This window comes from Cynoglossus semilaevis, chromosome 12, assembly GCF_000523025.1.
Source record: "Cynoglossus semilaevis isolate Cse_v1.0 chromosome 12, Cse_v1.0, whole genome shotgun sequence".
In the NCBI taxonomy this organism is placed as follows: Eukaryota; Metazoa; Chordata; class Actinopteri; order Pleuronectiformes; family Cynoglossidae; genus Cynoglossus; species Cynoglossus semilaevis.
Genome location: NC_024318.1, coordinates 5,810,976 through 5,832,821, shown reverse-complemented (window position 1 = coordinate 5,832,821; position 21,846 = coordinate 5,810,976). Strand labels below are relative to the sequence as shown.

The 21,846-nt window shown below is 42.7% G+C and overlaps 6 protein-coding genes across 12 annotated transcripts in view; 4 read left to right on the top strand and 2 right to left on the bottom strand.

Moving 5' to 3' along the window:
* Window positions 1-61: 61 nt before the first annotated feature.
* On the top strand, window positions 62-5,154 carry syndig1 (synapse differentiation inducing 1). 2 transcript variants are annotated; one of them, XM_008321713.3, is made up of 4 exons: window positions 62-544; window positions 1,561-2,081; window positions 2,603-2,740; window positions 3,493-5,154. In XM_008321713.3, the coding sequence occupies exons 2-4, from the start codon at window positions 1,581-1,583 to the stop codon at window positions 3,649-3,651; spliced, it is 798 nt and encodes a 265-aa protein (XP_008319935.1). In that variant the 5' UTR covers window positions 62-544; window positions 1,561-1,580; the 3' UTR covers window positions 3,652-5,154. The 2 variants fall into 2 exon arrangements, with proteins under 2 accessions (XP_008319935.1, XP_024916894.1); XM_025061126.1 differs by lacking the exon at window positions 62-544 and having other exon boundaries at window positions 575-2,081.
* A 333-nt stretch (window positions 5,155-5,487) lies between these two features.
* cst7 (cystatin f) lies at window positions 5,488-6,685 on the top strand. Its single transcript, XM_008321712.3, has 4 exons — window positions 5,488-5,727; window positions 5,914-6,086; window positions 6,171-6,290; window positions 6,420-6,685. The coding sequence occupies exons 1-4, from the start codon at window positions 5,700-5,702 to the stop codon at window positions 6,498-6,500; spliced, it is 402 nt and encodes a 133-aa protein (XP_008319934.1). The 5' UTR covers window positions 5,488-5,699; the 3' UTR covers window positions 6,501-6,685.
* Window positions 6,686-7,355: 670 nt separating this feature from the next.
* On the bottom strand, window positions 7,356-10,960 carry apmap (adipocyte plasma membrane associated protein). Of its 3 annotated transcripts, none has more exons than XM_025061033.1 (9): window positions 10,901-10,960; window positions 10,182-10,352; window positions 9,519-9,635; window positions 9,112-9,227; window positions 8,950-9,042; window positions 8,280-8,649; window positions 8,072-8,206; window positions 7,779-7,971; window positions 7,356-7,589 (listed from the first exon to the last, which is right to left on the bottom strand). In XM_025061033.1, exons 2-9 carry the CDS (start codon window positions 10,274-10,276, stop codon window positions 7,380-7,382), a joined length of 1,329 nt encoding a protein of 442 aa, XP_024916801.1. In that variant the 5' UTR covers window positions 10,277-10,352; window positions 10,901-10,960; the 3' UTR covers window positions 7,356-7,379. The 3 variants fall into 3 exon arrangements, with proteins under 3 accessions (XP_024916801.1, XP_008319932.1, XP_024916800.1); XM_008321710.3 differs by lacking the exon at window positions 10,901-10,960 and having other exon boundaries at window positions 8,280-8,454; window positions 8,533-8,649; window positions 10,182-10,467; XM_025061032.1 differs by lacking the exon at window positions 10,901-10,960 and having other exon boundaries at window positions 10,182-10,474.
* On the bottom strand, window positions 10,958-14,409 carry LOC103387178 (oocyte zinc finger protein XlCOF6-like). 4 transcript variants are annotated; one of them, XM_008321709.3, is made up of 4 exons: window positions 13,908-14,409; window positions 13,602-13,827; window positions 11,643-13,305; window positions 10,958-11,016 (listed from the first exon to the last, which is right to left on the bottom strand). In XM_008321709.3, exons 1-3 carry the CDS (start codon window positions 14,010-14,012, stop codon window positions 11,732-11,734), a joined length of 1,905 nt encoding a protein of 634 aa, XP_008319931.1. In that variant the 5' UTR covers window positions 14,013-14,409; the 3' UTR covers window positions 10,958-11,016; window positions 11,643-11,731. The 4 variants fall into 4 exon arrangements, with proteins under 4 accessions (XP_008319931.1, XP_024916788.1, XP_024916790.1 ...); XM_025061020.1 differs by having other exon boundaries at window positions 11,643-13,329; window positions 13,908-14,408; XM_025061022.1 differs by having other exon boundaries at window positions 11,643-13,314; window positions 13,908-14,406.
* Window positions 14,410-14,574: 165 nt separating this feature from the next.
* Window positions 14,575-19,589, top strand: slc22a15 (solute carrier family 22 member 15). The gene is made up of 13 exons (XM_008321707.3): window positions 14,575-14,796; window positions 15,523-15,636; window positions 15,855-15,987; window positions 16,063-16,227; window positions 16,645-16,774; window positions 16,881-16,941; window positions 17,092-17,258; window positions 17,358-17,498; window positions 17,610-17,695; window positions 17,806-17,914; window positions 18,033-18,105; window positions 18,394-18,549; window positions 18,865-19,589. The coding sequence occupies exons 1-13, from the start codon at window positions 14,713-14,715 to the stop codon at window positions 18,910-18,912; spliced, it is 1,467 nt and encodes a 488-aa protein (XP_008319929.1). The 5' UTR covers window positions 14,575-14,712; the 3' UTR covers window positions 18,913-19,589.
* Window positions 19,590-19,732: 143 nt separating this feature from the next.
* The window catches only part of LOC103387195 (TBC1 domain family member 12-like), a 10,458-nt gene continuing 8,344 nt past the window's right edge, over window positions 19,733-21,846 (top strand). Inside the window, 2 exon segments of the mRNA XM_025061042.1 lie at window positions 19,733-20,418; window positions 21,010-21,846. The exon segment at window positions 21,010-21,846 is cut by the window's right edge and continues 156 nt beyond it. Coding sequence (XP_024916810.1) covers window positions 20,204-20,418; window positions 21,010-21,846 — 1,052 coding nt within the window. The 5' untranslated portion in view covers window positions 19,733-20,203.

The window sequence follows — 21,846 nt, the reverse complement described above, 5'->3', positions numbered from 1 at the left end:
CCAGAACAGCCTGATTCTAACGGCGAGGTGTGGGTGGGGGGGTAGGAGGTGGGGTTGGTCGGGGGGCGCCCACAAGGTAGTTTTTAAATTAAAATAACGGAATAATTAAGACTCAGAGGGGAGATAGGACCATGGGGATGGAACCTCTTGTATCTCACTCACACACACCTCGTCTGTATTCAGCACACATGCCTCCTCCACACTATGTGATGCTCTCTCTCTCTCTCCCTCTCTCTCCCTCTCCCTCTCTCTCTCCCTTTCTGCAGGAGAACCAGGAGATACATCCACACACTCCACTCTATGGCCACCTGCTGTTGCCGTCTGGCTCGCTGCTCTTCCCGCTCTCTGTGTCCTGCCCACCCACATCAACACTCGGACGCAGTCATCCACTTGCCCGGCTAAGGGTGCGTTGTGCCCGGTCGTGGGGCAGAGGAGGCCCCGCTGGACCCACGGACACGCTCTCGTGTCTCACCTTGACCATGTTTGTCCTCTCGTGATGACGGGAGATGATGACGTCAGAGCCAGTGATTCTGTCGGTATTCAGGTGATGTGACCACATGTATGTTTATGTGCGTGTGTGTACGTTTGTGTGTTTGAGTGTGTGAGCGTGTGTGTGTGTGTGTGTGTGAACGGGGTCTGTTTTCATTTCTGTCACTGCAGAGTTTTTACATCCCACATAAAGGAAAATAAAACAAATTACTATTATGCAACTCATATATAAACACGTAACAATTACAATACAAAATAACAATTCTATTCATTTCCTGGATTGTTAACATGTACAGTGGTCACAGCTTCTTATTTCTGACACTTTGTCTTTTGTAATGAATTAGAGCCCAAGTTCTAACGACAACACACCAAACAGGCTCAAACCAGAACATGCAAAAAAAAGAAGCTTTTCCACATTTGGATGGATGGATGGATGGATGGATGGATGGGTGTCTTTTCAACCCAACATCAAGGCATGGGACAGAATACACCTACAACAGCATCAAATTCAAATTCAAATTGAACAAAGTCATATAACCGTGTGAATATGTTTTCACATACATTTTTAGATATCTCTCTTCCACATTGGTTGCGCATTAGGTGAAAAATATATTGGCGCCATCCTCTCCATCCAGGAGGATTTGGCCACTGCAGGTTGAAACACTTTGAGGAGACGAATGTTTTTATATTCACATCAAAGTCACACGAAAATTGACTTTTTCCTGTGCAACAATTTGATCATTTTTCAAGTGTTTAAGTGTTATTTACGTTTCAGTAAGCATCATTCTGTTATTAATAGTTGACACATTGTATTTAAAGGGAAACTCTGTGGTCACCATGACAACAGCAGAATCCAGAACCTGACCACTTCCTGTTTTCAAAGAACCAAGGTTACACTAGCATCTGTCACTGTGATACTGGTGGACTCTAATAAAAAGTATAGAGTTCTAAATGATGATGTCATTGGTGACATCATGGTCGGTCAGTGTTGTTTCTTCCTGTTAAGGTGTGAATCTTAACATCCACAAAACATTTTTTTTCCATTTGCATTCACTCTCTGATCTTCGACAGACACCTCTGAAGGAGAGGGGATGGAAGGGAGAGAAAAGGAGGCCGACACCTCGCTGAGGGGAGGAGGTTGGGCCAGGGTCTGCAGACATAATGGACTGATAAACACCCGTGGCATGGAGGCAGAGCCTCATGAGGATTGGCAGACCATCTACTCCGCTCCTCAGTATCAGGGTCATGTGGTGGCAAACACTGTCGTCCCTGCACCTCCTCAGCTCCTGAACCCCAGTGCTCTCCTCCAGCACCAGACAGCAGCAGTGGCAGACTCCTACCTTAGACCCACTCCCGGCCTCCTTCTGTCCCCAGAGACCGTCCTGCGAGCCTGGGGTGACACGGGGGGAGGAGAATGCTGCGAGACCACGTTCATTGAGGGGCTCTGCCCTGACCCCGCCCTGTCCTGCTCCACCACCAAGGAGCTGCTGTACTTCGCTGATGGGAGGAGTCTGGACTGTTATGAAGAGGATGCAAGGATTCACACAGTGTCGTATGACATTGATGATGAAGATGAGTTCCATGAAATAGAGGTGAAGAATGATAGATTATAGGTACATCTAGTGAAGACGCAGGAACAGCCTAGAACACTCTCTCAGTTTAGCTGCAGACTCATCTGGACTCCAACACTTGACAAACACGTAGACTCAGGAGGCCTCACCTGGACTGAGGGCCAGCCCTCGGCCTGGTGGTCAGAGGACCAGGCTCGTTCAGAGGAGCGTAGCTTTGAATGGGCTGATGGATTTAATGCAGAGGACAAATGTCACCATAATTAACATTCATTCATAATTAACAAAGCCGATAACAAGCATTGACCAGGGAAAATGTGACTTAGACTCAAAGAATGAACTCAGATGTCGACTCACCCAGACTCCTGCAGACTTACATACTGACAAAGATGATAAACAATAATAAATAATTTAGACATTTAGAATTTAACACAGTAAAACAGAATCAATCTACATCACCTTTTCACTGCGTATATTCATTATATAATGCCTATGTAAAATGACACTGTGTGTGTGTGTGTGTGTGTGTGTGTGTGTGTGTTCAGAGTGATTACTCCTCTCAGTCAGACAGTGATGACACCTTCCTGTTGACACCTCCCAGAGATCACCTGGGCATCAGTGTCTTCTCCATGCTTTGCTGCTTCTGGCCACTTGGCATCGCTGCATTCTACCTGTCACACGAGGTAAGGTCTCTCTCTCTCTCTCTCTCTCTCTCTCTCTCTCTCTCTCACCCTCAAAACAGCATCATTGTTCATCTCATTATTACCAGTGGATCGTGACCGGCCCTGAATCCTTATTTTTTTACTTTTTACTACATTCTTCAGAAATATTAAAGGACCAACAGCTGTGAACAAAGACTAAAGGATTGATAACTGTCTGTGTTTATTACCACAGGTTTCACATGATGTAATAATCAACATGACAACAAACACTTTCAGGTGAACTTCTCCAACTGTCGTAGAGGAACGTACCTTCCTGTGGTATTGGCTGGTGTCGGCTATAATTAGTCCTGAAACGAAGATTCACGTTGTCTCTTGATATGAAAAGAAGTGTGTGTGTGTCAGACCTGTGGTTTTTTTGGGGAGCTGTAGGTGTGCAGTTGCTATGGAAACCACAGTCGATAGGCTACCACTGCACAACAACCACACACACTTGTTACATAAGACTCGGCCTCAGACCTGCGAGGACTTTACTTTCAACAGGAAGTGTGGGAGTTGGTTGTCTGTTTTTGGACCAATCAGAAGTTCAACTTGATCGTCAGTTGACAGAAAGAGGAATTCCAATTGGTCAAAACTATGCACCACAATTACTTTTACCATTAGCACTCTGCTGTGCTAACATTTCATGTGAAGCGCTGTGGTAACGAAGCATTGAGCTTTATTCAACTATTAATCATTTGATCTGTTTGTCTCTGACCCCGCCCCCTTTCATGCAGACCAATAAGGCGGTCTCTAAGGGAGACTTCCACCTGGCCAGCTCCAGCTCTAGGCGAGCTCTGTTCCTGGCTGTGCTGTCAATCACCATTGGGACAGGTATCTATGTGGGCGTGGCCGTTGCACTCATCGCCTACCTCTCCAAGAACCAACACTGGTGAAGAGGAAAACTACCCATCTACCCCTTTGTTCTACACCCTGTTGGCAAAGGATTTAAGAGATGAGGTTTTTAGAGGGACGGTTGACACCCCCCCCCACAAATGCTTGAAACCAATCAGAGCCCAGGATGTGTTTGAAGAAACTGTGGAACAGAACTACAAACAGAACTCGGTGGTCTTGGCGTTTTAATGAAGGACAAAGATGAGAGTTTGAGTTCAATCTCAGAGAACCCTTTCATTCTCCTTTCGACAGTAAAGGCGCTCAGAAATCATCTAGTTATGTCTGAGGATGTTAGCAGCACTAGAATTAGCTTAAAGTTAGACCAGTATTCCCGAGATTTAAGATTGTTTCAGTCTGCTGTGAGCAGCAGCAGCATCAGCAGCAGCAGGACTGGTCTATTGCACAGACTCACAGCATTTCATTTATCTAATTCAGTCAACAAGAGCAGAATGTATAAAATAGATTCCATTTTCACAACTCAGGCGAACCGAGTTCATGAAAGGAAGTAGGCGTGACCTGCTGACCACCGCCTGATTCTGATTTGTCGGACTGTGACGTTTTATTTCCTGTAGTTTTTAGGTTATTTTGCCAAAAATGTAGTGTTGTGAAGAAGCAGAATTTTATCAGTGTAATATTTACATCACACTCACTTTATTAGCCTGCTAGAGTTGGGGTTCATCACTGATGACGAGGTTAAGGGTCAGAACAGGTTTGGAAAGTAGTTGATTACTAATATCAAAGTAAGGCTCAGAAAGGGTCAAAGGTCATAGGGTTTGGAACATGGTCAAACATCAGGACAGGGACGAGAACATGCTTCTGGTCAGTATCTCGTCTCAAGAATAGTTAGAGACACTTGGTCACTTTCGGCAGCTTATACAAATTCCATGGACTGAAGGGCTGCCACATTTTTGTCAACACAAAGACAGGATTGTGATGACGTCATCAACATCTCTGACGATGTTGCTGACACCCGGATAAGACTGTGATGATGATCATCCACGTCTGTTCTCTCCACAAGCCAAACTAAGAGAAATCTTCAGTTTTTTTTAAAGACTGCTGTAGAACAAAGAGACGCATGTCCACACCACAGGACGTCCACCAAGTCACAACAATAAACACCTGTGACCATAGGGATGAGGTCACGGAAATGACATCACAAAGTTGTGACGAAACTCTCTCATCTTAAAGAACACAAGACTAATGACACACTGCAAATCCTCAGAGTCTCATATTCCTGTTACAGAGGTGTATGTGAAGTGAAGTAATGAGAGAAATCTGCAGCACACAGGAAGAAATCAGGATTAAAAAAATAGTCCATTTTATTCTAATGACATAAGTTCATTATAAAAAGAACGTTAATTCTAATTTTAAAATATTTTTTCTTGTATTGTTTTGTGAATATTTGATGAGTTTATTTACTGTTTTGAGCCTGTTTTATTGTGTGTATTTCTGAAAACTATTTGATTTGTGTTATGAATATTGGTTGTTGATTCCCTGTGGGGTTTTTATTGTGTGTATTTCTGAAAACTATATGATTTGTGTTATGAATATTGGTTGTTTTTGCGTGTACTGTTTTAAAAATGAATGTGTTATTAATCAGAAAAACAGGCTGTTTATTTCATTTGTGTGATTAAAGAGTGTGAGCCTGATCTAACGATTGATGCCTCCTACTGGCAGGAACAGTTTTAGCTATTTGGCCTTTAGCAAATTTTTCAAAAGTCAAACTATTCTGACTTCCTGCCTTTTCTATAAACTGATTGGTTGTTGTAGAACCACATGACAGGTCCTGTGGTGCTGTTGCTCAAATGTTTGTTCAGCTAACAAACATGATGGTTAACAGGTACCTGCGGTTGCTGCAGTGGCTCAAGATGATTTCCTGCCTGGGACCTGGAAGCCTTTCTACACAGGAAGTGACATCTCACGTTCAAAAGGCTGAGGTGACTGGCTCAACTGTGACAGAACAGATCAAATCAGTCGTTTGACTGATGGGAAAGACAAAACGTTTGAAGACACACAGAAGAAAAAGAAGTGGATTTAAACGGACAAAACGATGCTGCTCTTGGTTGTCTTCCTCCTGGGTAAGAACTGTTTTTCTGTTTGTGTGAACTGTTGTTGACACAGTTACTGTGTAGTCAGAAAAACAAATAGCTGGATGTTGGCCTAATAAGGAAGAGAACGCAGTTCAGTTACTGTTGGATGTCACTGTGATGTCATCGAGCTCTCTTTCACCGACGGTCATACGTCACCTCCTTGTTTTGAGGCAGGAAGGGCAGTAGGCAGTCATGGTGGCCGCTACATGCCTGGTTCTGTGGTCAACGTTAACAGAGATGACCGTGGTCTCCAGCAGGCTGTCCTGGCTGTGGCCTACTCTTTCAATAACCAATCAAACGACGCCTTCCTCTTTAAACCGTTAGCCATCCGCACGGCTAAGAAACAGGTAAGACCGGCCCACGGCGCAATCACATGCGGTTGACAGATGACAGATGAATGCGTGTCTAGAACTGATAACTCTGTGTTTCAGATTGTCAAGGGAGTCCACTATATTGTAGATCTGGACATTTGCAGAACTGTGTGTCGTAAACAGATCAACAACACCGACTTTTCTCACTGTAACTTTCAGCCTGAACCTCCACTGAAGCAGGTCAGAGCCACAACTCCACAGCCATATCCCAACATTTTAAACAAATGCACCATACCCTCTACCTTAAAAATGACTTTATTGACGGGTCTCTTGTTTTTTCACTGACGTGTTATTTTTTGTATGTTTCAGATATTTCAGTGTCACTCAGACATTTGGATAATTCCTTGGAGAAAACAGACAAAGGTTGTGGGTTTGACGTGTAAACCATAAGTGTCTTTTTCTATCTCTTCCTCCTCATGTGTCCCTGTCCAGATGTTTCTCTGTTCGTTTTAATGTCTGATACATACTGGACATTTACATGAAGCCATATTTCCCTTCTGTCAGTTTGCATAATTAGACTGCCTCCTGCTGTTCACGTGAGAAAAAGCTGCCAATAAATTCGAAAACGGAACTTCTGAGGTTTTTGAGAAATTCTCCTTGTGTGCTGACTAGCTTGAATTTAAGCTAGCATTAGCTTAAACGTTTCTTTACAATGTTGTTAGATAACAGTAGGTGATGTCAAACATGGGTAAATAACATGACTTTAGGTTGTTAATTAGTTAATTGTTAATTTTTCCAGTGTAATTTACTCGATATAAACCAACAAGAACTAATGTTTCCTGACCTTGATTTGTAAAGAGAAAATATCTTATAAATAATAACGCATAAAATAAATTAAATACAAATGATCATCCCTTCAGTTTCTCTTAGTCATTAAAATAGACATTCCTTTTCACTTTAGAAAGTTTTTTTATTTTACTTAGCTTATTCATGGTGCATGTTTTTATTATTATTATGTCAAAAGCAGGCAGGACCACATGATTTAAAACATCATAAAGCACAAACTTTCATTCACAGTATTATCGTTATAGCTGAAAGCTAACTAAAGTAAAGCAGAAAGCCCATTGTCATGATGTAAAATGAAAAACAAACAAACAAACAAACAAACAAACAAGAAAACCTGTGCGTAACAATTTAGTATTTGGATGACACTAAATGCTTCAGCCTTGTTATAATTTTCAGTCTGTTTTGACTGTTGCAAAAACAAACAAAGCACACTTGTTCAGAGACACAGTCGTTAGCCGCTTTTTTTTTTTTTTTTTTTTTTTTTTACACGTTGTTCAGGTCAAGTTTTGCGATGTATGGCGATCGATAGGAGCCGATGTAAAGAGTCCCGTCATATTCGTGGACTTCACTCACGTGGGCCGCCACCACGCCATTAGGATCATGAAAGCTTCGGGTGCAGACACTGCCTTCGTGGATTTCTGCCACCAAACTGTAGCTGGTGACAAACTTGCTTAGGACTTCAGGACTGAATAGCTGTGCGAGGAAGACAGGGCAGGAAGGGAGTAAAAAAGGAAGGTTGAAAAGTAAGGGATGACAGGAAGGAAGCGGGAGATCAGAAAAGATTCTACAACCAATGCTGTGTTAATGGTGTTTATCCCCACATGCAGCTGGTACCTGTTCTTGTTCCTATAATCACAATTAGAAACAGTTCTCTGTCTTTACCTTGAAGATAAGTTTCTTGATCCACGGCCTCTGTGACAGAAAGTCTAATGTGGAGAACCCGGGATTGGGACGCACTCTGGACATGGCTACCCAGTAACCTCCAGTGGAACTCGGGCGTATGTTGTCAGGAAAACCAGGCAAGTTGTCCATGAAGGTTTCCATCCCACCTTTATTCAGGCCAGACACGTGGACTCTGATTGGTCGGACAAACAGGTAAACAAACCCGGTCACTACGCGGTTACCTGTCAGGGTTAGCCATCATTAACTCACATCCGTCACAGGAAGAGACCGACCTGCGAATCCGGGCCATAGTGGTCTCAGCCACCAGTACTGACTCTTCATCAGGAAGCAGCTGAATTCCATTTGGGAAACGAAGGTTCTCCATGATAACAGTGACTTCTTTGGTCTCGGTGTCATACTCCAAAACCCTGACACCGACAATGGACACATTTTTATATGAGCAGCAAGATATGAAAACATTATTGTTTCACCGCCGCCTACCGTCCATCAGCTGTAGCTTCCATAATGAGGTTCACATAATCCTTACGCTGCCACCTGCTGCTGGAGTCTGTAAAATACACCTTCTTCCCGTCCTGCGTCACAGATAGGTCGTTAATAAAGGACAGTTTCCTGCCATTGACCACCTGACCACCCTCCACCAACCTGGTGGTCTCACCTGCACAGATGCCCAGAGGGAAATTAGAGGCCGTCATTCTGACAAAAGAAGAAAACAACAAAAAACACATCGGTTCACCTGTCGTGGGGTTGACCTCGAACAGGCCCAGGTAGGCATCTGCTACCATTAGGGTCCCATTAGGGCTGACCCTGATCCCTAAAGGTCTTCCACAGTTTGGCTCATCATCTTTAGATCCTTTAAAATCAGAACCAACATCAGTCAGCTTTCAATCAAACAGTAAAGAATGTCATTAAATGGTAAAACATGTCTTTTAATGCTTATTAATTAATTAATACAGTATTAATAAAGCAGTGGTTAATGATGATTAGTTGCATTTTGTGCTGTAATTAATTGGTAGTTGAGCAGTTTATTTGCACAAATGTTCAGAGGTGTCAGTTGAGTGGTTCGTTAGTAACAGCAATACAATAGTTTTAACAATAACTACCTTGATCACATGAAAATAATCCCCGATTCAAAGTAACCACTTCCTCTCACCACACGGATGTTTTCCAAGTTGTGTCACTGTATGAAGCCTTCGACCATTCAGCTTCACAATTTTCCCATCAGCTGTTCCAGTAAACAGAACATCTGCAGAGAGACAGAACAGCCGTCAGCAGTCAGTCTTCTTCACAGAACACTGCTGAAAAACAAACCCACCTCCGATGTTGGCAATGGACTCAGGTCCCTGGATCTGGTTCTCAAAGATTCTTGTAGCCTTCCGCAATTTTAGGTTTGGTTCCCAACAGCCGGTCATCAGGGGCGGCTCCTTCAGACTGCAGTACACAACAATACCAGTAGCACTATAATTATAAACAAACACTATGAACTCTAAATATTTCAAACTTGTGTATTCTTTCTTGCATCTTTTCATTGTTTCCAAATATTCAGTGTGACATGATTTTAGTTTGCAGAATCTAAATCTATTTCCAAAACATAAAAACGTAAACATTGGACACACACTGACCACGTGACCCAGCAGCGTCTCAGCAGCTTCCCTGAATCAAAATCAATTTGATCGCACTACAGTGTGCAATGCTTGTGTTCAAAGACCATTTGTGTCTCACCGGAAGACCTCAGGCTGAATCGGTGACTTGAAAATGAAGACAATAACAAGCAGAGAGAGGAACACGAAGCCGCCCAGGGAGAGAAACGTAACGCGGAAAACCTTCCCACTGTAGGTGCTGTCGTACACAACAAAACACAAATAAACACAAATGGTTGGCATTAGTATTTGGGTCAATATTACATTTTACATATAATATACATACAATGTTATAACCACTGCCCTGTGGCGGTACAGTTCACCAAACGGGAACAAAAACAAACCACTCCCTCGTCCGTCCATTGTCCGTTGAAAACAAAAACAAACCACTCCCTCGTCCGTTTTACTCACTAGCTCTTTGCCAATGTTTCATTATTTTTGCTTTTTTTTCTATTTAGTCCAAGTCATCTCTGTTGTCTATATCCTGATATAATTGTTTTTTTTATTAATTCTAAATACCAGCTGTGAACCTCCACTTACGATGCAAACAATGGTGTTCACAACAGTCGTACTCACAATTGCGCGTTTAAATATTCAAATAAAATAGCATAGCTTCAACATTCTTTTACTGGAGGATACATTACACCTCCCTCTGTCTGGGGTTTTATGTGGTGATGGAGGAGGTTTGTGTCAATTCCTTATAGACGATCAACGACCCGAACGCGATTTTGGTTCCGGTTTTTACCTGGATCCCTTATAACGGTTGTCCGGGAGCTCATCGTCGGTGATGATCCTCGGTCTGTGGTGCCGCCGTAGCCGCAGACCTGCAGCCTCGTTCATACCGGAATGGAAATGATTTAGTTCGGTTCAAAACGCGCTCTGGGATTCGAACCCGTCTTCCGTTGACAGTTTCAATCTTCAACACAAAAACACACGACAGCATCCCCCTTTACATTGTCTACCAAATGTAACATATCCAGTAGTGATGTGTGGTTCGCGAGTCATTCGTTCAAAATGAACGAATCTTTTATATGAGTCGTGACTCCCGAGTCATATGAAAGATTCGTGGCTCGTGACTACCGAGTCATATTAAATATTTATTCATATTGAACTCACGAATCACTCACTGCGAACTAATCACACTCTGCGAACTAATCACTCACTGCGAACAGATCACTCTCTGCTAACTCATATTTCACTGAGAACTAATCTATCATTGCAAACGAATCTTTCGCTGTGAACTAATCTTTTGCTGTGAACGAATCATTCTCTGTGAACTAATCTTTCGCTGTGAACTAATCATTATGAACGATTCAATCTCTGTGAACTAATCTTTCGCCTCGTTCTCGCAGATTCGTTTCATTTGTCACGTGACAGAGAGTTCGGGTCTTTTTTGCTCTCATTCATCTTCACATTGTGGTGTGTTTTTATTTCTTAGCTTTTCACATGGTTTTAATTACTTACGGCATTTTGTGTAGTTTGTAGACTTTGTCAGCGGAAGCAAACCATGTTGCCTTATTTAGTGTCGGAGAACCGCAGCCTTCTTTACAACGCCCACAATAGGGCTAAAGCGCCACCTGCTGTAAAACGAATGAAATGATTAGTTCAGGATTCGTTCACGACCCGTTCATTTTACTGTTTGAGAGTCAAAGATTCGAATCAATAAAAAAGAGTCGGTCTTCCGGTTCATAATAAAAGCAACAAACACCTCATACGTTCGATCCGCTTTATAATATTGAATATAATTAAATATATATTACTTTGCATTTGCAAATTGAAAATAATAATCGTGTAGTTAAACATGAATACCAACTTACTACCACACCTGCAAAACAAACAATGGTTTATTTAAGCCCCAAACCATTATGAAATAACCAGTTTTTTTTAATTAGACAAAATTGAAATGTCTCAAGATCACTTGTGTTTTTTTTCTGATAAAAAAAAAAAACTACTTATAAACTGAAAACATCATTCTATTAATTATCAATCCAATCAGTGGGGAATCAACCAGGCTCTGAGCCTGCAGGGAGTGCACAATCCAAACATAAAAAACAACCTCACAGGATGGCCCTGTCATACCGGTCCACACTGGGTACTCTGTTTGCCAGTTTGTTTTTCCTTTACTATCACTAGGTTTGGATATGCTTAACAAGACGGAAGCACATCCAACCAGTAAATTAAGTGAAAAAGAAAAGAAAAAACCAACCATTGGTCTTCGTGAAATTGGAGGAATTCTAGGAAATCCACTTTGAGTCTGTTTGGAGCCTTAGTTCCATCAGTACTGGTGCTTCTGCTTCAGTGACAGGGTACACACCTGTGCCCACGGAGGCTTCTCCTTGCAGCAAAGTTCCGGTGACAGGATGTGCAGCTGAAAGGTTTCTGTCCTGTGTGCACATACATGTGTGTCTTCAAGTTGTTGTTCTGACTGAACCTCTTCCTGCAGATGTCACACTCAAACGGCTTCTCTCCACTGTGGACACGTTTGTGTCTGACCAGGTTTTGTGAGACACTAAAGTTCTTTCCACAGAACTCACAGACGAACGGTTTCTCACCACTGTGAGTCCGTTGGTGGAGGTCGGCACTGGCCTGGGTGGAGAAGGTTTTTTTGCACAGTGCGCAGCTAAAAGGCCTCGCCTCTAGGTGGCTGCGGCGGTGTGTTTTCAGGTAGCTCAGAGAGCTGTAGGTGCCTCCACAGATGTCGCATGAAAATGGTTTACGGTTGCCATGCAGTTGCTGATGCCTCTTCAGGGCCTGGGAACTCGTGAAACTCTTTTTGCACTCGCTACATGAGTAAGCCTTCAGTCCACTGTGAACCAGCAGGTGGCGTTTTAGTGACACAGAAGAAGAAAAGTTTTTACCACACTCTCTGCAGTTGTGCAGTTTGACTGCAGTGTGACGTTTCTCATGTAGCAGCAGTGCCCCGCGCTGCCTGAAGCCCTTCCCACAGGCATTACAGATGAACGCCCACTCTGAGTTGTGTACGGCACGGTGAACTTTTAGGTGTCCCGCCTGGGTGAAGCTGCGACCACAAACCTCGCACGTGAAAGCACGGTTCCCTGAGTGGAGAAGTTGATGGCGGCGCAGGTTAGCAGACAGACTGAAGCTCCTCCCACATGTGTCGCAGGTGAAGGCCTTCTCTCCGGTGTGGACTCGCTGGTGCACGTTCAAACTGCTGCGACTGGAAAACCTGTAGCCACACAGTTTGCAGGCATACGGTCGCTCACCTGTGTGTGTCATCTGGTGTACTCGAAGGCCACTCCGCTGGCTGAAAGCCTTCTTGCAGACACCACAGGTGAATGGCTTTAATCCTCGGTGCACACTCAGTTGGTGCACGTGAACACTGCGCCGTGTGGTGAATCCTTTGTCGCAGGCTGGACATTTGAATTGTTTTTCTTTGAGATGAATCTTTTGGTGTGCAGACAGGTAATTTTTCTTAGAGAACTCCTTCCCACACACTGTGCATGTGAACTTTTTGTCTGTCTTCTGGCAACTGAGCTTATGTTGTCTGAGGCTGCACTTCGTTTCCATGCTCTCCCCACAGGATGAACACTTCACAGGAAGAACAACTGATGCCTGGTGAGTCCGCAAGTGGCTGCGGGTTCCAAACTGCTTCCCGCAATGGGTGCACACGAAGGGACGTTGGCCGTTGTGAACTGTTAGCTGATGGACTCGGAGACTGTTTCGTGCTGAAAAGCCCCGTCCACAAGTAAGACACACGAAGGGACGCTCTCGGTTGTGGACCCTGATGTGAGTGACCAGATTGGTCTGTTTGGAGAAAGTGATGCTGCAGATGCTGCAGCTGAAGCGCCGCTCGCTGGCTGTTGCACAAGTCTGCTCAAATCGGTCATTTGAAGTTGAACTTGACTGGCCTTTAACATCTAAGTGAAAGTCACCAACAGGAGAAGACAGACAGACAGACATGCTTAGATCACCATGTAATGAATAAAAGAAATACACAATTACTAGTGGCACTCTTGATAAAAAAATCAAGATTCTTGATTCTAATGTAAAGTATAATATTTAATTAAATGAAGAAAATCATATTTCTAGGATTTGCTACATTCTTGATTATTTGAGACACCAATATTCGACAGTTAAATGTTAAAGAAACTTTGTATGGATTCACAGACATGAAAACTTTTAAGATCAAACTCTCAAGTCTTACATTCTTCCTGGTTTTGTGTCAGGTCTTGGCTCACATTCTTGTCTGTCTGAATCAGGTTCTCACTCAGATCTTGACTTTGATTTAAGTCCTCTTCCAGACGTTGCTTTAGGTTCGGGTCCTTTTTTAGATCTTGATTTTGGTTAAGGTCCGGGTGGTCCTCGAGCACACTTTTAAGCTGCAGCATTAAAACCTCAAACACCTTTTGAATTAAAGCCAACACCTGCTCCTGCACACAAGAAGTTTGAACAGGTGAAAAGGCTGTGTATAAACATATAACAATATAAACGCCATAATCAGACACCATACCTCGCTAAGTGATGAAGCCCTCAGTCTGTTACAGACCTCTTGCCTCGCAGCCACAGCAAACTCCTCCACAGCGAACGTCACGAGCCGCTCTACAAGTGACATCATCAGAAATGAGAAAAAGACAAAAGACGTTTCGATGGACAGAGAGAGCAAAAAAGGAGGTAAAAAAGTTAGACAGATACGCAAAGTAGTGTCCAAAAGTAAACTTTATACTGCAATACATATACTGTAATTCCCCGTATAGGGAGTAGGAGACATCCCGCGTTTCCTGTTTTTATTGCGACACTCTTTACGGCAGCTTCATTGACTTAGGAAAAGTGCCCGCTGCCCTCTACTGGACAGACTACTACTAACGGAAATACAACGAAATTATTAAATTAATTTTCTTTTGGTTTATGATTTAATCAATTAAAACATATACTTTGTTGAAAAACGTTGTTTTATATTTTTAAAGTCATTTAAAAAACAAAACAGCATGTATGGAAATAAAACACGAATGTTAGATCTATATTGTGTGTTTATTTTGTCAACCAAAATACAAAACACAATAAAAAAAACCTTTTGGAATATGTCTTCATATTTGAGGTGCTGAATGGCTCAACCCTAAATTCATTTCTTTGTATTTACCAAGTAATGCAATCTATTTATCGTGCCGGGTCCGATAGCGAAGCCGGAAACGATTGGAGATGTCACTCTCGACTGCAAATACAGACGGCAAATCTGAAAGCAGGCAAATAAACCTACGTCACACGATGCTACGTCGACGAATGAGTATAATGCAGAATCTCGAAAAACGCCACAAATAATGGATATAGAAGGTGCGTTCCGGGTGGTCGGGGAGTTCGGTTCGTACCAGAAACGGGCGGTGGCGCTGCTCGCCCTGACGCAGGTCTGTAACTAAAATGTATTCACGTTACTAACAAACTAACGAAAGTAAATCGTGTCCAACACAGCTACGTGGCTTAAAGTCTTGCACATTTTAAAAATGACCATGACTTAGAATATAGTCTTTTAGACTTAGTATGATTGTGTTTCTGTGTCGTCCGTACACCATACATCTGTTTTTTTAAAGTTTAAATATCGTTGCTTAGTTGATGTACAGTACATTCTGAATCAAAACATTTAGTCACAAGGCACAAATAACACAGCTGTTTGGGTCTCCTTTAAATGATAACAACGGTCAGACTCATAAAAAAAGACGTTAGAAAAGACTTAAACAAACAAAGAGTCTTAGAAGTATTGACAAGCTGTTGTAATTAATAATGAACATGTCATTAAAACACCGCAGGCAAATTGGTCATATTATAGCAGTGTTTAACAAGTGTCTGTTTTATTACGTGTTGATATGAATTTTCACAATTTAACCAAATCCACGCTGATAGCACAGGTTTCATTGAAAAATAAATCAAAAATATATTTCCCAGTCAGAATTAGTTTTCCCACCGTCTTTTTCATTATTAATTTGTTGTATTAATATTGGTTCTGTTAACAGAATTTGTTGACGAAACCTCCTTCCCCACATCTCGGTTTCACAATATGGCCTTTGAAAAAAGACCAAGCTCCAGGTGCTTGAGTGGTTCAGTCCAAATCATAACACCACACGTGTGTGTTTCAGGTGTACATGGCCTTTCAGTCCATGCTGATTGTGTTGGTGGGAGCAACACCGTCCTACCGTGTAGAGGAGGAGCACATCATCTTCACGGAGAAAATGGACTCCATAGTAACAGAGGTGAATACCATGCTACCATTCCAATTATTTATATCAAGGTCACGTATATATTTTTAATTTTGTATAATATTTTCTATAGTTGAGTATATTTTAGTTATTTTTTGGTCTCTTTTTGTTACAATTTGGGGACAACTACTGGTCTCTTTTTGTTACAATTTGGGGACTTAGAGGTTGTGTAATTGTTTTTCCCCTTCTGTGTGGTCTCTGCTGCTCTTTAGTGGTTTTTGGTTAAACATGAATCCTACAAAGTGGGCCTGGCTGGATCCCTGTTCTTCGCTGGCCTTCTGGTTGGGAACGTTGTCTTCGGTCCGCTTTCTGACAAAATTGGCAGGAGACCCATCTACCTCACAGGTATGCAAAGAAAAAGTCAACATGAAAAGTCTGTGTGGAAGGAATAGATTAGTGATGCAGTCTCCCTCCGAACAGGTCTGTTTTTTGAGGTGATCTTTGGTTACGTGACAGCATTCGCGCCCAGTTACGAGGTCTTCGCTGTGTCTCGACTCCTAGTTGGACTGATGAACGGAGGCATCGGTCTGGTCGGCTTCGTTCTGACTCAGGAATATGTGGGGAAATCCTACTGGGCCATGACAGGTAAAACCACTCTGCCTAGTTTATTTAAGAATACATTTACATAACTCCTTAATCAAATGCTGGCCAGGATGAGAAATTTAATTAATTTGTGGCCAACTCATAGCTTAGTTACACTTAGGTAGGTTTTATTTTATAATATTTTTTATAAAAACTTTTTGACAATTTTTGAAATGGTTTCTTGGACTATTTTCACCCTCTCTTAACTTTCGTGCTTATTTTACTTTTTCTCAAGCTCACATTTACCAATTTGATCATTTGCAAATGTTTATAACAGGTTTAAAATGTCCATTTTGTGACTACTTTGTTTTCTTTTTTCTATTTTTGTTGTATCTCCTTTCATTTATCATCATCATATCTGTCTTTTCCAAATCCCCCTCTGTCCTCTTATGTGTCTTCTTTTCTTATCGTCTTCTTCAGGGACATTGATCAGTATGTCCTTTGCCATTGGCATCGCTCTGTTTGGAGCTCTGGGATACTACATCCAACCGTGGAGGAACCTGGCATCTGCTGCCAACACAACCGGAGTCATCTTCTTTCTGTTTTCAGTGTATGTGCCACAACATGGAGCAAAAAACAGATCAACGTATTTTGTTTTGTAATTAATGTCAGTTCTTGGAGTGAGAATTTTTAATAGTTCTTCCGTTCTCCTGCAGCTTCTTGCCTGAATCTCCTAGATGGCTTTACTCTCAGGGTCAGACAGTGCGAGCTGAAGAGGTACATTTTCAATCAAAAATTTTAAAAATTCTACTTCGGTATAGAAAATTATCAGGTTTTTAAATTAAAACTAACTCTGTTGTCCAGTTCTGAACAGACATATTTGACTAATCAGGGGTCTGTAAACTGTTTTCACTCCACTGATTGCAGGTGATGTGCTACATCGCCCAGAGAAATGGAAACACAGCGAAGAACCTGACACTACAGCGAGTGGCTGCACCAAAGACCGGTCCATCAGACAGGAAAGGTGCTGGAGTCCTGCAGCTCGTGGTGCATCCAGTGCTGCGCCTCAGGACCATGGTGCTCATGTATGTGTGGTGAGTGTCCAGTCGTAGCAATAGGTTAGCTGGCATTAAAGCTCAGGGATTTTCTGATGTTGAATGGACCTTTAAGTTGTTTGTTTGCGTGGAGTGCAGGTATGCCTGCAGTCTGGTGTACTACGGTCTGACTCTTGGGGCCAGTGAAACATCTGGGAACCGTTATGTTAACGTTGCCATGTATGGTCTGGTGGAGCTGCCTGCCTATCCACTGTGTATATACTTCATTAACAAACACTGGTAAGACCCACACATCGTTAGACAATACATTACAGGGCGAGACTATTGTATAGCTGATATAGACGAGTACCTCCTCAAACCTTATCAGCCAGATTTGTGCCGTCTTCTCAGGGCTGGCAGGAGGAAGAGCATGGCCAGCTTCTTATGCCTGGCTGGCTCTGCCTGTCTCTGTACAATATTAGTCCCTGAAAACACAGGTGAGTACCACATACTTACACACCAATAATGTTGTGGAGGGGAAGGGGGCGGGGCTAAGAGGCAGGAAAAAGTAAAACACAGCATTATTTTATCATCAATTTTGTTACAGGAACTCTAGTGAGCGTCACATCGTTGGCCCTGTTGGGAAAACTCATGGTCAGTGCAGCGTTCAACATCGCCTACGTCTACACGTCAGAGCTATATCCAACAGTCATCAGGTGACACAAACATTGATGCTACACTTTGAGAAACTCGGGATGAATTTTCAACGTCATCTTATCATATCTTTTTCTCTCTCGATTGAATTAAATGTGAATTGTATCTCTGTGTTTGCGGGAATGCCGGCCTGGGGGTTTGTTCAATGTCATGCAGAGTAGGAGGAATCCTCGCTCCCTTTGTTCCCTCTATGGTTTGTTTAGTAAATGTTTATGCAGATTCAGACCAAACTTTGTCAAACAGGTTACTAATACAATAATGATTGGCTGCTCTGTTCAGTTGGCCAGTTCAGGTTTGTTATTTGTTCACAGAAACATACACCATGAAGCAGGAGTAGACTAGCAGCTTCTGTGTCCTAATTTACAAATTTTCTCTAAGGAGTTTTTTTATCTTTATCTTTTGTAAAAACAGCTGTTATGCTGAACTATATATCTAAATTATAATTGTTTGAAGTGATGTTGACTGTGTATTTGCTTTTTAGCGTGCACTCCACACCTCCATGCCCTTCGTGGTCTTCTGTCTGAGTGGTCTGTCTGCAGGCTGCCTTGGCCTTCTGCTGCCGGAAACCCTTAATGGACCCACTGCAGAAACTCTGGAGGACCTGACCTCAACACGCAGCCGTGTGCTGGAGAGCAAGGTGCAGTTTGTAAATGACTTTCTCTCCTACACCACATAAACAACTGTGACTTGTCTTAGAAACATGAGAGCTTCTGGCAAACTGCTGCCTCATGTGGTCAGTTTATATATCTGAGTATTTTAAAAGCAAAATCATCAAATTTACAAAATTTTAACTTGATGATGGGGCATGTGGGAACATGACTTAATTTCTAAGGCTTTTGCATTAGGTACATACTACATTTACTAAGTAAACAAATGTGAATGTTTGTTCTGTTTCTGCATTTAATAATTTTCTTATATTTAAACTATCTCATTTGTGTCTCTGTAAACTCAGCCTCTTTTGTACCAGGACGACAAACAGATATCCAACTCCAAAGAATGAAACTAGTGGATCGTCCAAGCATTCAAGAATCATAAATCGTCCCAAAAGCATACAGAAAGGGGTCAAGGACACAGAGGACAGCCAGTCCTAAATGGGACATGCCTTACAAACTCTTAAAGAGACAACAGGAGGGAACAGAGACTTCTGTTAGCCACCAGATGGCGTTTTCATACATCGTACTGAAAGTGCTGGAAGAAGGGTCACTTTGTCAGTGCCCCTTTCAGCTGAGAAGACTTTTGAGACAAAAATATCAGGTCCATCATGTGCAGTCAATCACCAATCGCCAACATAAATGTAAAACCTCGAATGCCAATCACACGTTGTCCACACAGGCAGCTATATCTAAGACAGTAACCACTGTGTTACACACTGCCTGCATCAGAGGGCGCTAAAAGCGAAGTCAGCTCTACTAATGCATCTTTGCCACATGGTAACTACATCCTCTGAAAACAGCAGAGTTTTAAGACTGAACTTTTTGTCTGAGTCATGGAGAAATTGGACCAAAGCCTCAAACCTGCCAATCCAGAAGGACATTCCGGTCACTTGTTGACAACTTCCTGCCTCTTGTGCCTTCCCGACTCTGCCTCAAATCCACTTTGGCTGGAAAACATTGTTGTAAATCTTTGTATTTTAAACATGTATTTTTATTAATGCCATTAAACATATTGAGGAGAAAAGGGTGTGTCTGAGATGTATTTTGTCTTTTCTCTAGCTCACCATAATACAAATGGGCAAAAAATGAAGATAACATTTCCTTACATATGATTGTATTTTATATCATTAAAAAATTGCAATTTTTAGTTAATTAAAAATTAACTAAACAATCTATATAATCGCTGAAAAGGGGCAGAAATCTGCATGTTCAGAGATTATGTACAAGTGGAAGCAATCGGAGACTGTTCCACAGACTGTCCAGTAGATGTCAGTGTCAGTTGTTTAAGTGAGGTAATCGAAAGCCATAGGGGGAGGGAGTGACGTCATTGTTGGGGTATTTTCAAGATGGCGCTGGACTATGGTTGGAGTTTCGCCGCTGCTGCAGCTCAGCGCTGAGGCGGATTTACACCAGCGACTGTCCCGTGACGACGTACATTTGTTACACCGGGCGCAAGAAAACGTAACCGTTGTTTATCAATTGACCTGAGAATGGGCAGATTTGACCCGGGCAGCGTTAGGTAAGACGGGAAGCTAAAATGGTCGCAGCCCCTTCCTCCGAGAACAACAGAGCCCCGCGGAGCCACCACGGGCGCTCGGCTACAGCTGCGGCCGAGGCTTGGTGAGGACCTTAACGGTCATGGAGGAGCTGGTTACAGGTGCAGGAGGTGATGAAGGAGTTGGAGAAGTGATATTGGGAGAGACATCACCCTGCTCCCTGAAGGAGCTCAGCATTAGAGCCGGGATCAGCGGCGGTCAGGATGCCGGTGAGGGACACTTGTGGGTGAACGGTAACGGCAAGAAGATGATGCTGGAGGAGCAGAGTCAGCCCGGCCATCTTTGTTTATCTCTGCAGTAGGTTTTTATACTTTATTTCTTCGACTTGCCTGCTCTCTCCGTCACATACGTGTGTCCACTCATATTCTACCATCCCCTGTATTTCCGTTAAACACTTTCTCTTTAAAAATGACCGCGATAGATCCAGACTACAGGGCCAAAAGACACGATTTGCCAATATAATAAACTTAATAAGCAGTAGGAAGATTTTCCAGTGATTTTTTTTATGACTGTAGGAGAGCAATTTCGAGTATCCAGGGGATTTATGAGGAGCTTCAGGTTGATCTGTCCAATTTTCCACGCAATCCCTTGTTGTTGACTTTATATTGATCCAGTAAATCATTTGACTCTTTCAATAGCATCAAACAAGACTCATATTTCCCTTTGTGTTTACAGCTATACTGCATCGGTAGCAGTGGCATTAACAGAGAAAAATGCCATTCACATGAAGAGTATTTTGTTTTTCTATTTCTAACTCTGTGTAAATATGCAAAATGCATTGACCATGACCTGACAGAAGTGGGAGACATATTTGAATGGAGATTTCCATTATTTAAAGAAATGTCTAAAACAGTGTATCTAAATTAAACTTGTCTATTTTTCTGACAGGTGTATGATTCCTGAGGGGCTTGAAGACCACGTAGTCATGAATGGATTTTCTGAGTCTTTTTGCCTGGATGAGGAGGAGGAGGAGGAGGAACCAGGGATGGAGAGACAAGATCTCACAGGAACTACAGCAGCGTCCAGTACAACTGTGGTCCAGGATCTGAACTTGGTTGAAATCCAGGATGAGGCATTTGATGAAGTAAATCCAGGTGGAGATTGCATTGTCACCAGATCATCTTTGTCCCTGCCTCAGAAAAACTGCACTAGTGACATGGTGACGGGGGGGCTGTCAAATTTGACCCTCTCCAATGGGGTTCTGAACAGCACTGAGGATTTGACTTGTCTTAACACGTCAGCAGTATTTTCCAGCCCGGCGCTGCTGGGGCACAAACCTAGTCTGAACCACATAGAATGTTTTGATTTCAAAAAGGCCAATGGTGGTGTACACATCACGAGCACCAACCCACGGGCAACATGTGACTGTCCAGATTCAGACAATTCTTTCAGAGACAACACTAATATTCATGTAAATCTAGAGGCAGGACAAACAAATGGGAAGAGATCCGATGTTTCTATGGAGATCTGTCAGGATAACTCTCCCGTCAGTCCCCTCTTCCAGGACAACTCCCCCACTCCTGGATCAAGTGCCAAATGTTCTGCCCCCAACTTTTTATCCCCCACTGGCTTGAACTCTGACAGTCCCATCTCAGGGGCTGAGAGCGATGAGGAAGAGGAGGAGGAGCTCAGTGAGCTGAGCTTACCTGTCAGACCTCATAGTTTAAGGACTAACCCGGGTGTCCCGTTGTCCCTCAGTTGTGATGCCACTCCTCTGACCCCCGA

What these genes read in the sequence shown, in the direction of transcription:
- syndig1 (XM_008321713.3), top strand. Translation starts at nt 1,581, where the DNA reads ATGGAAGGGAGAGAAAAGGAGGCCGACACCTCGCTGAGGGGAGGAGGT. An exon ending in ATGAGTTCCATGAAATAGAG is followed by an intron (nt 2,082 to 2,602) that starts GTGAAGAATGAT and finishes GTGTGTGTTCAG; the next exon opens with AGTGATTACTCCTCTCAGTC. An exon ending in CATTCTACCTGTCACACGAG is followed by an intron (nt 2,741 to 3,492) that starts GTAAGGTCTCTC and finishes CCTTTCATGCAG; the next exon opens with ACCAATAAGGCGGTCTCTAA.
- cst7 (XM_008321712.3), top strand. Translation starts at nt 5,700, where the DNA reads ATGCTGCTCTTGGTTGTCTTCCTCCTGG. An exon ending in TCCGCACGGCTAAGAAACAG is followed by an intron (nt 6,087 to 6,170) that starts GTAAGACCGGCC and finishes TCTGTGTTTCAG; the next exon opens with ATTGTCAAGGGAGTCCACTA. An exon ending in CTGAACCTCCACTGAAGCAG is followed by an intron (nt 6,291 to 6,419) that starts GTCAGAGCCACA and finishes TGTATGTTTCAG; the next exon opens with ATATTTCAGTGTCACTCAGA.
- apmap (XM_025061033.1), bottom strand. Translation starts at nt 10,276, where the DNA reads ATGAACGAGGCTGCAGGTCTGCGGCTACGGCGGCACCACAGACCGAGG. An exon ending in AACCGTTATAAGGGATCCAG is followed by an intron (nt 9,636 to 10,181) that starts GTAAAAACCGGA and finishes TGTGTACGACAG; the next exon opens with CACCTACAGTGGGAAGGTTT. An exon ending in ACTATGGCCCGGATTCGCAG is followed by an intron (nt 7,972 to 8,071) that starts GTCGGTCTCTTC and finishes CCGACCAATCAG; the next exon opens with AGTCCACGTGTCTGGCCTGA.
- LOC103387178 (XM_025061021.1), bottom strand. Translation starts at nt 14,012, where the DNA reads ATGATGTCACTTGTAGAGCGGCTCGTGACGTTCGCTGTGGAGGAGTTT. An exon ending in GGGCTTCATCACTTAGCGAG is followed by an intron (nt 13,828 to 13,907) that starts GTATGGTGTCTG and finishes TCTTGTGTGCAG; the next exon opens with GAGCAGGTGTTGGCTTTAAT. An exon ending in GACACAAAACCAGGAAGAAT is followed by an intron (nt 13,330 to 13,601) that starts GTAAGACTTGAG and finishes CTTCTCCTGTTG; the next exon opens with GTGACTTTCACTTAGATGTT.
- slc22a15 (XM_008321707.3), top strand. Translation starts at nt 14,713, where the DNA reads ATGGATATAGAAGGTGCGTTCCGGGTGGTCGGGGAGTTCGGTTCGTAC. An exon ending in CGCTGCTCGCCCTGACGCAG is followed by an intron (nt 14,797 to 15,522) that starts GTCTGTAACTAA and finishes TGTGTGTTTCAG; the next exon opens with GTGTACATGGCCTTTCAGTC. An exon ending in CTATATCCAACAGTCATCAG is followed by an intron (nt 17,915 to 18,032) that starts GTGACACAAACA and finishes CTGTGTTTGCGG; the next exon opens with GAATGCCGGCCTGGGGGTTT.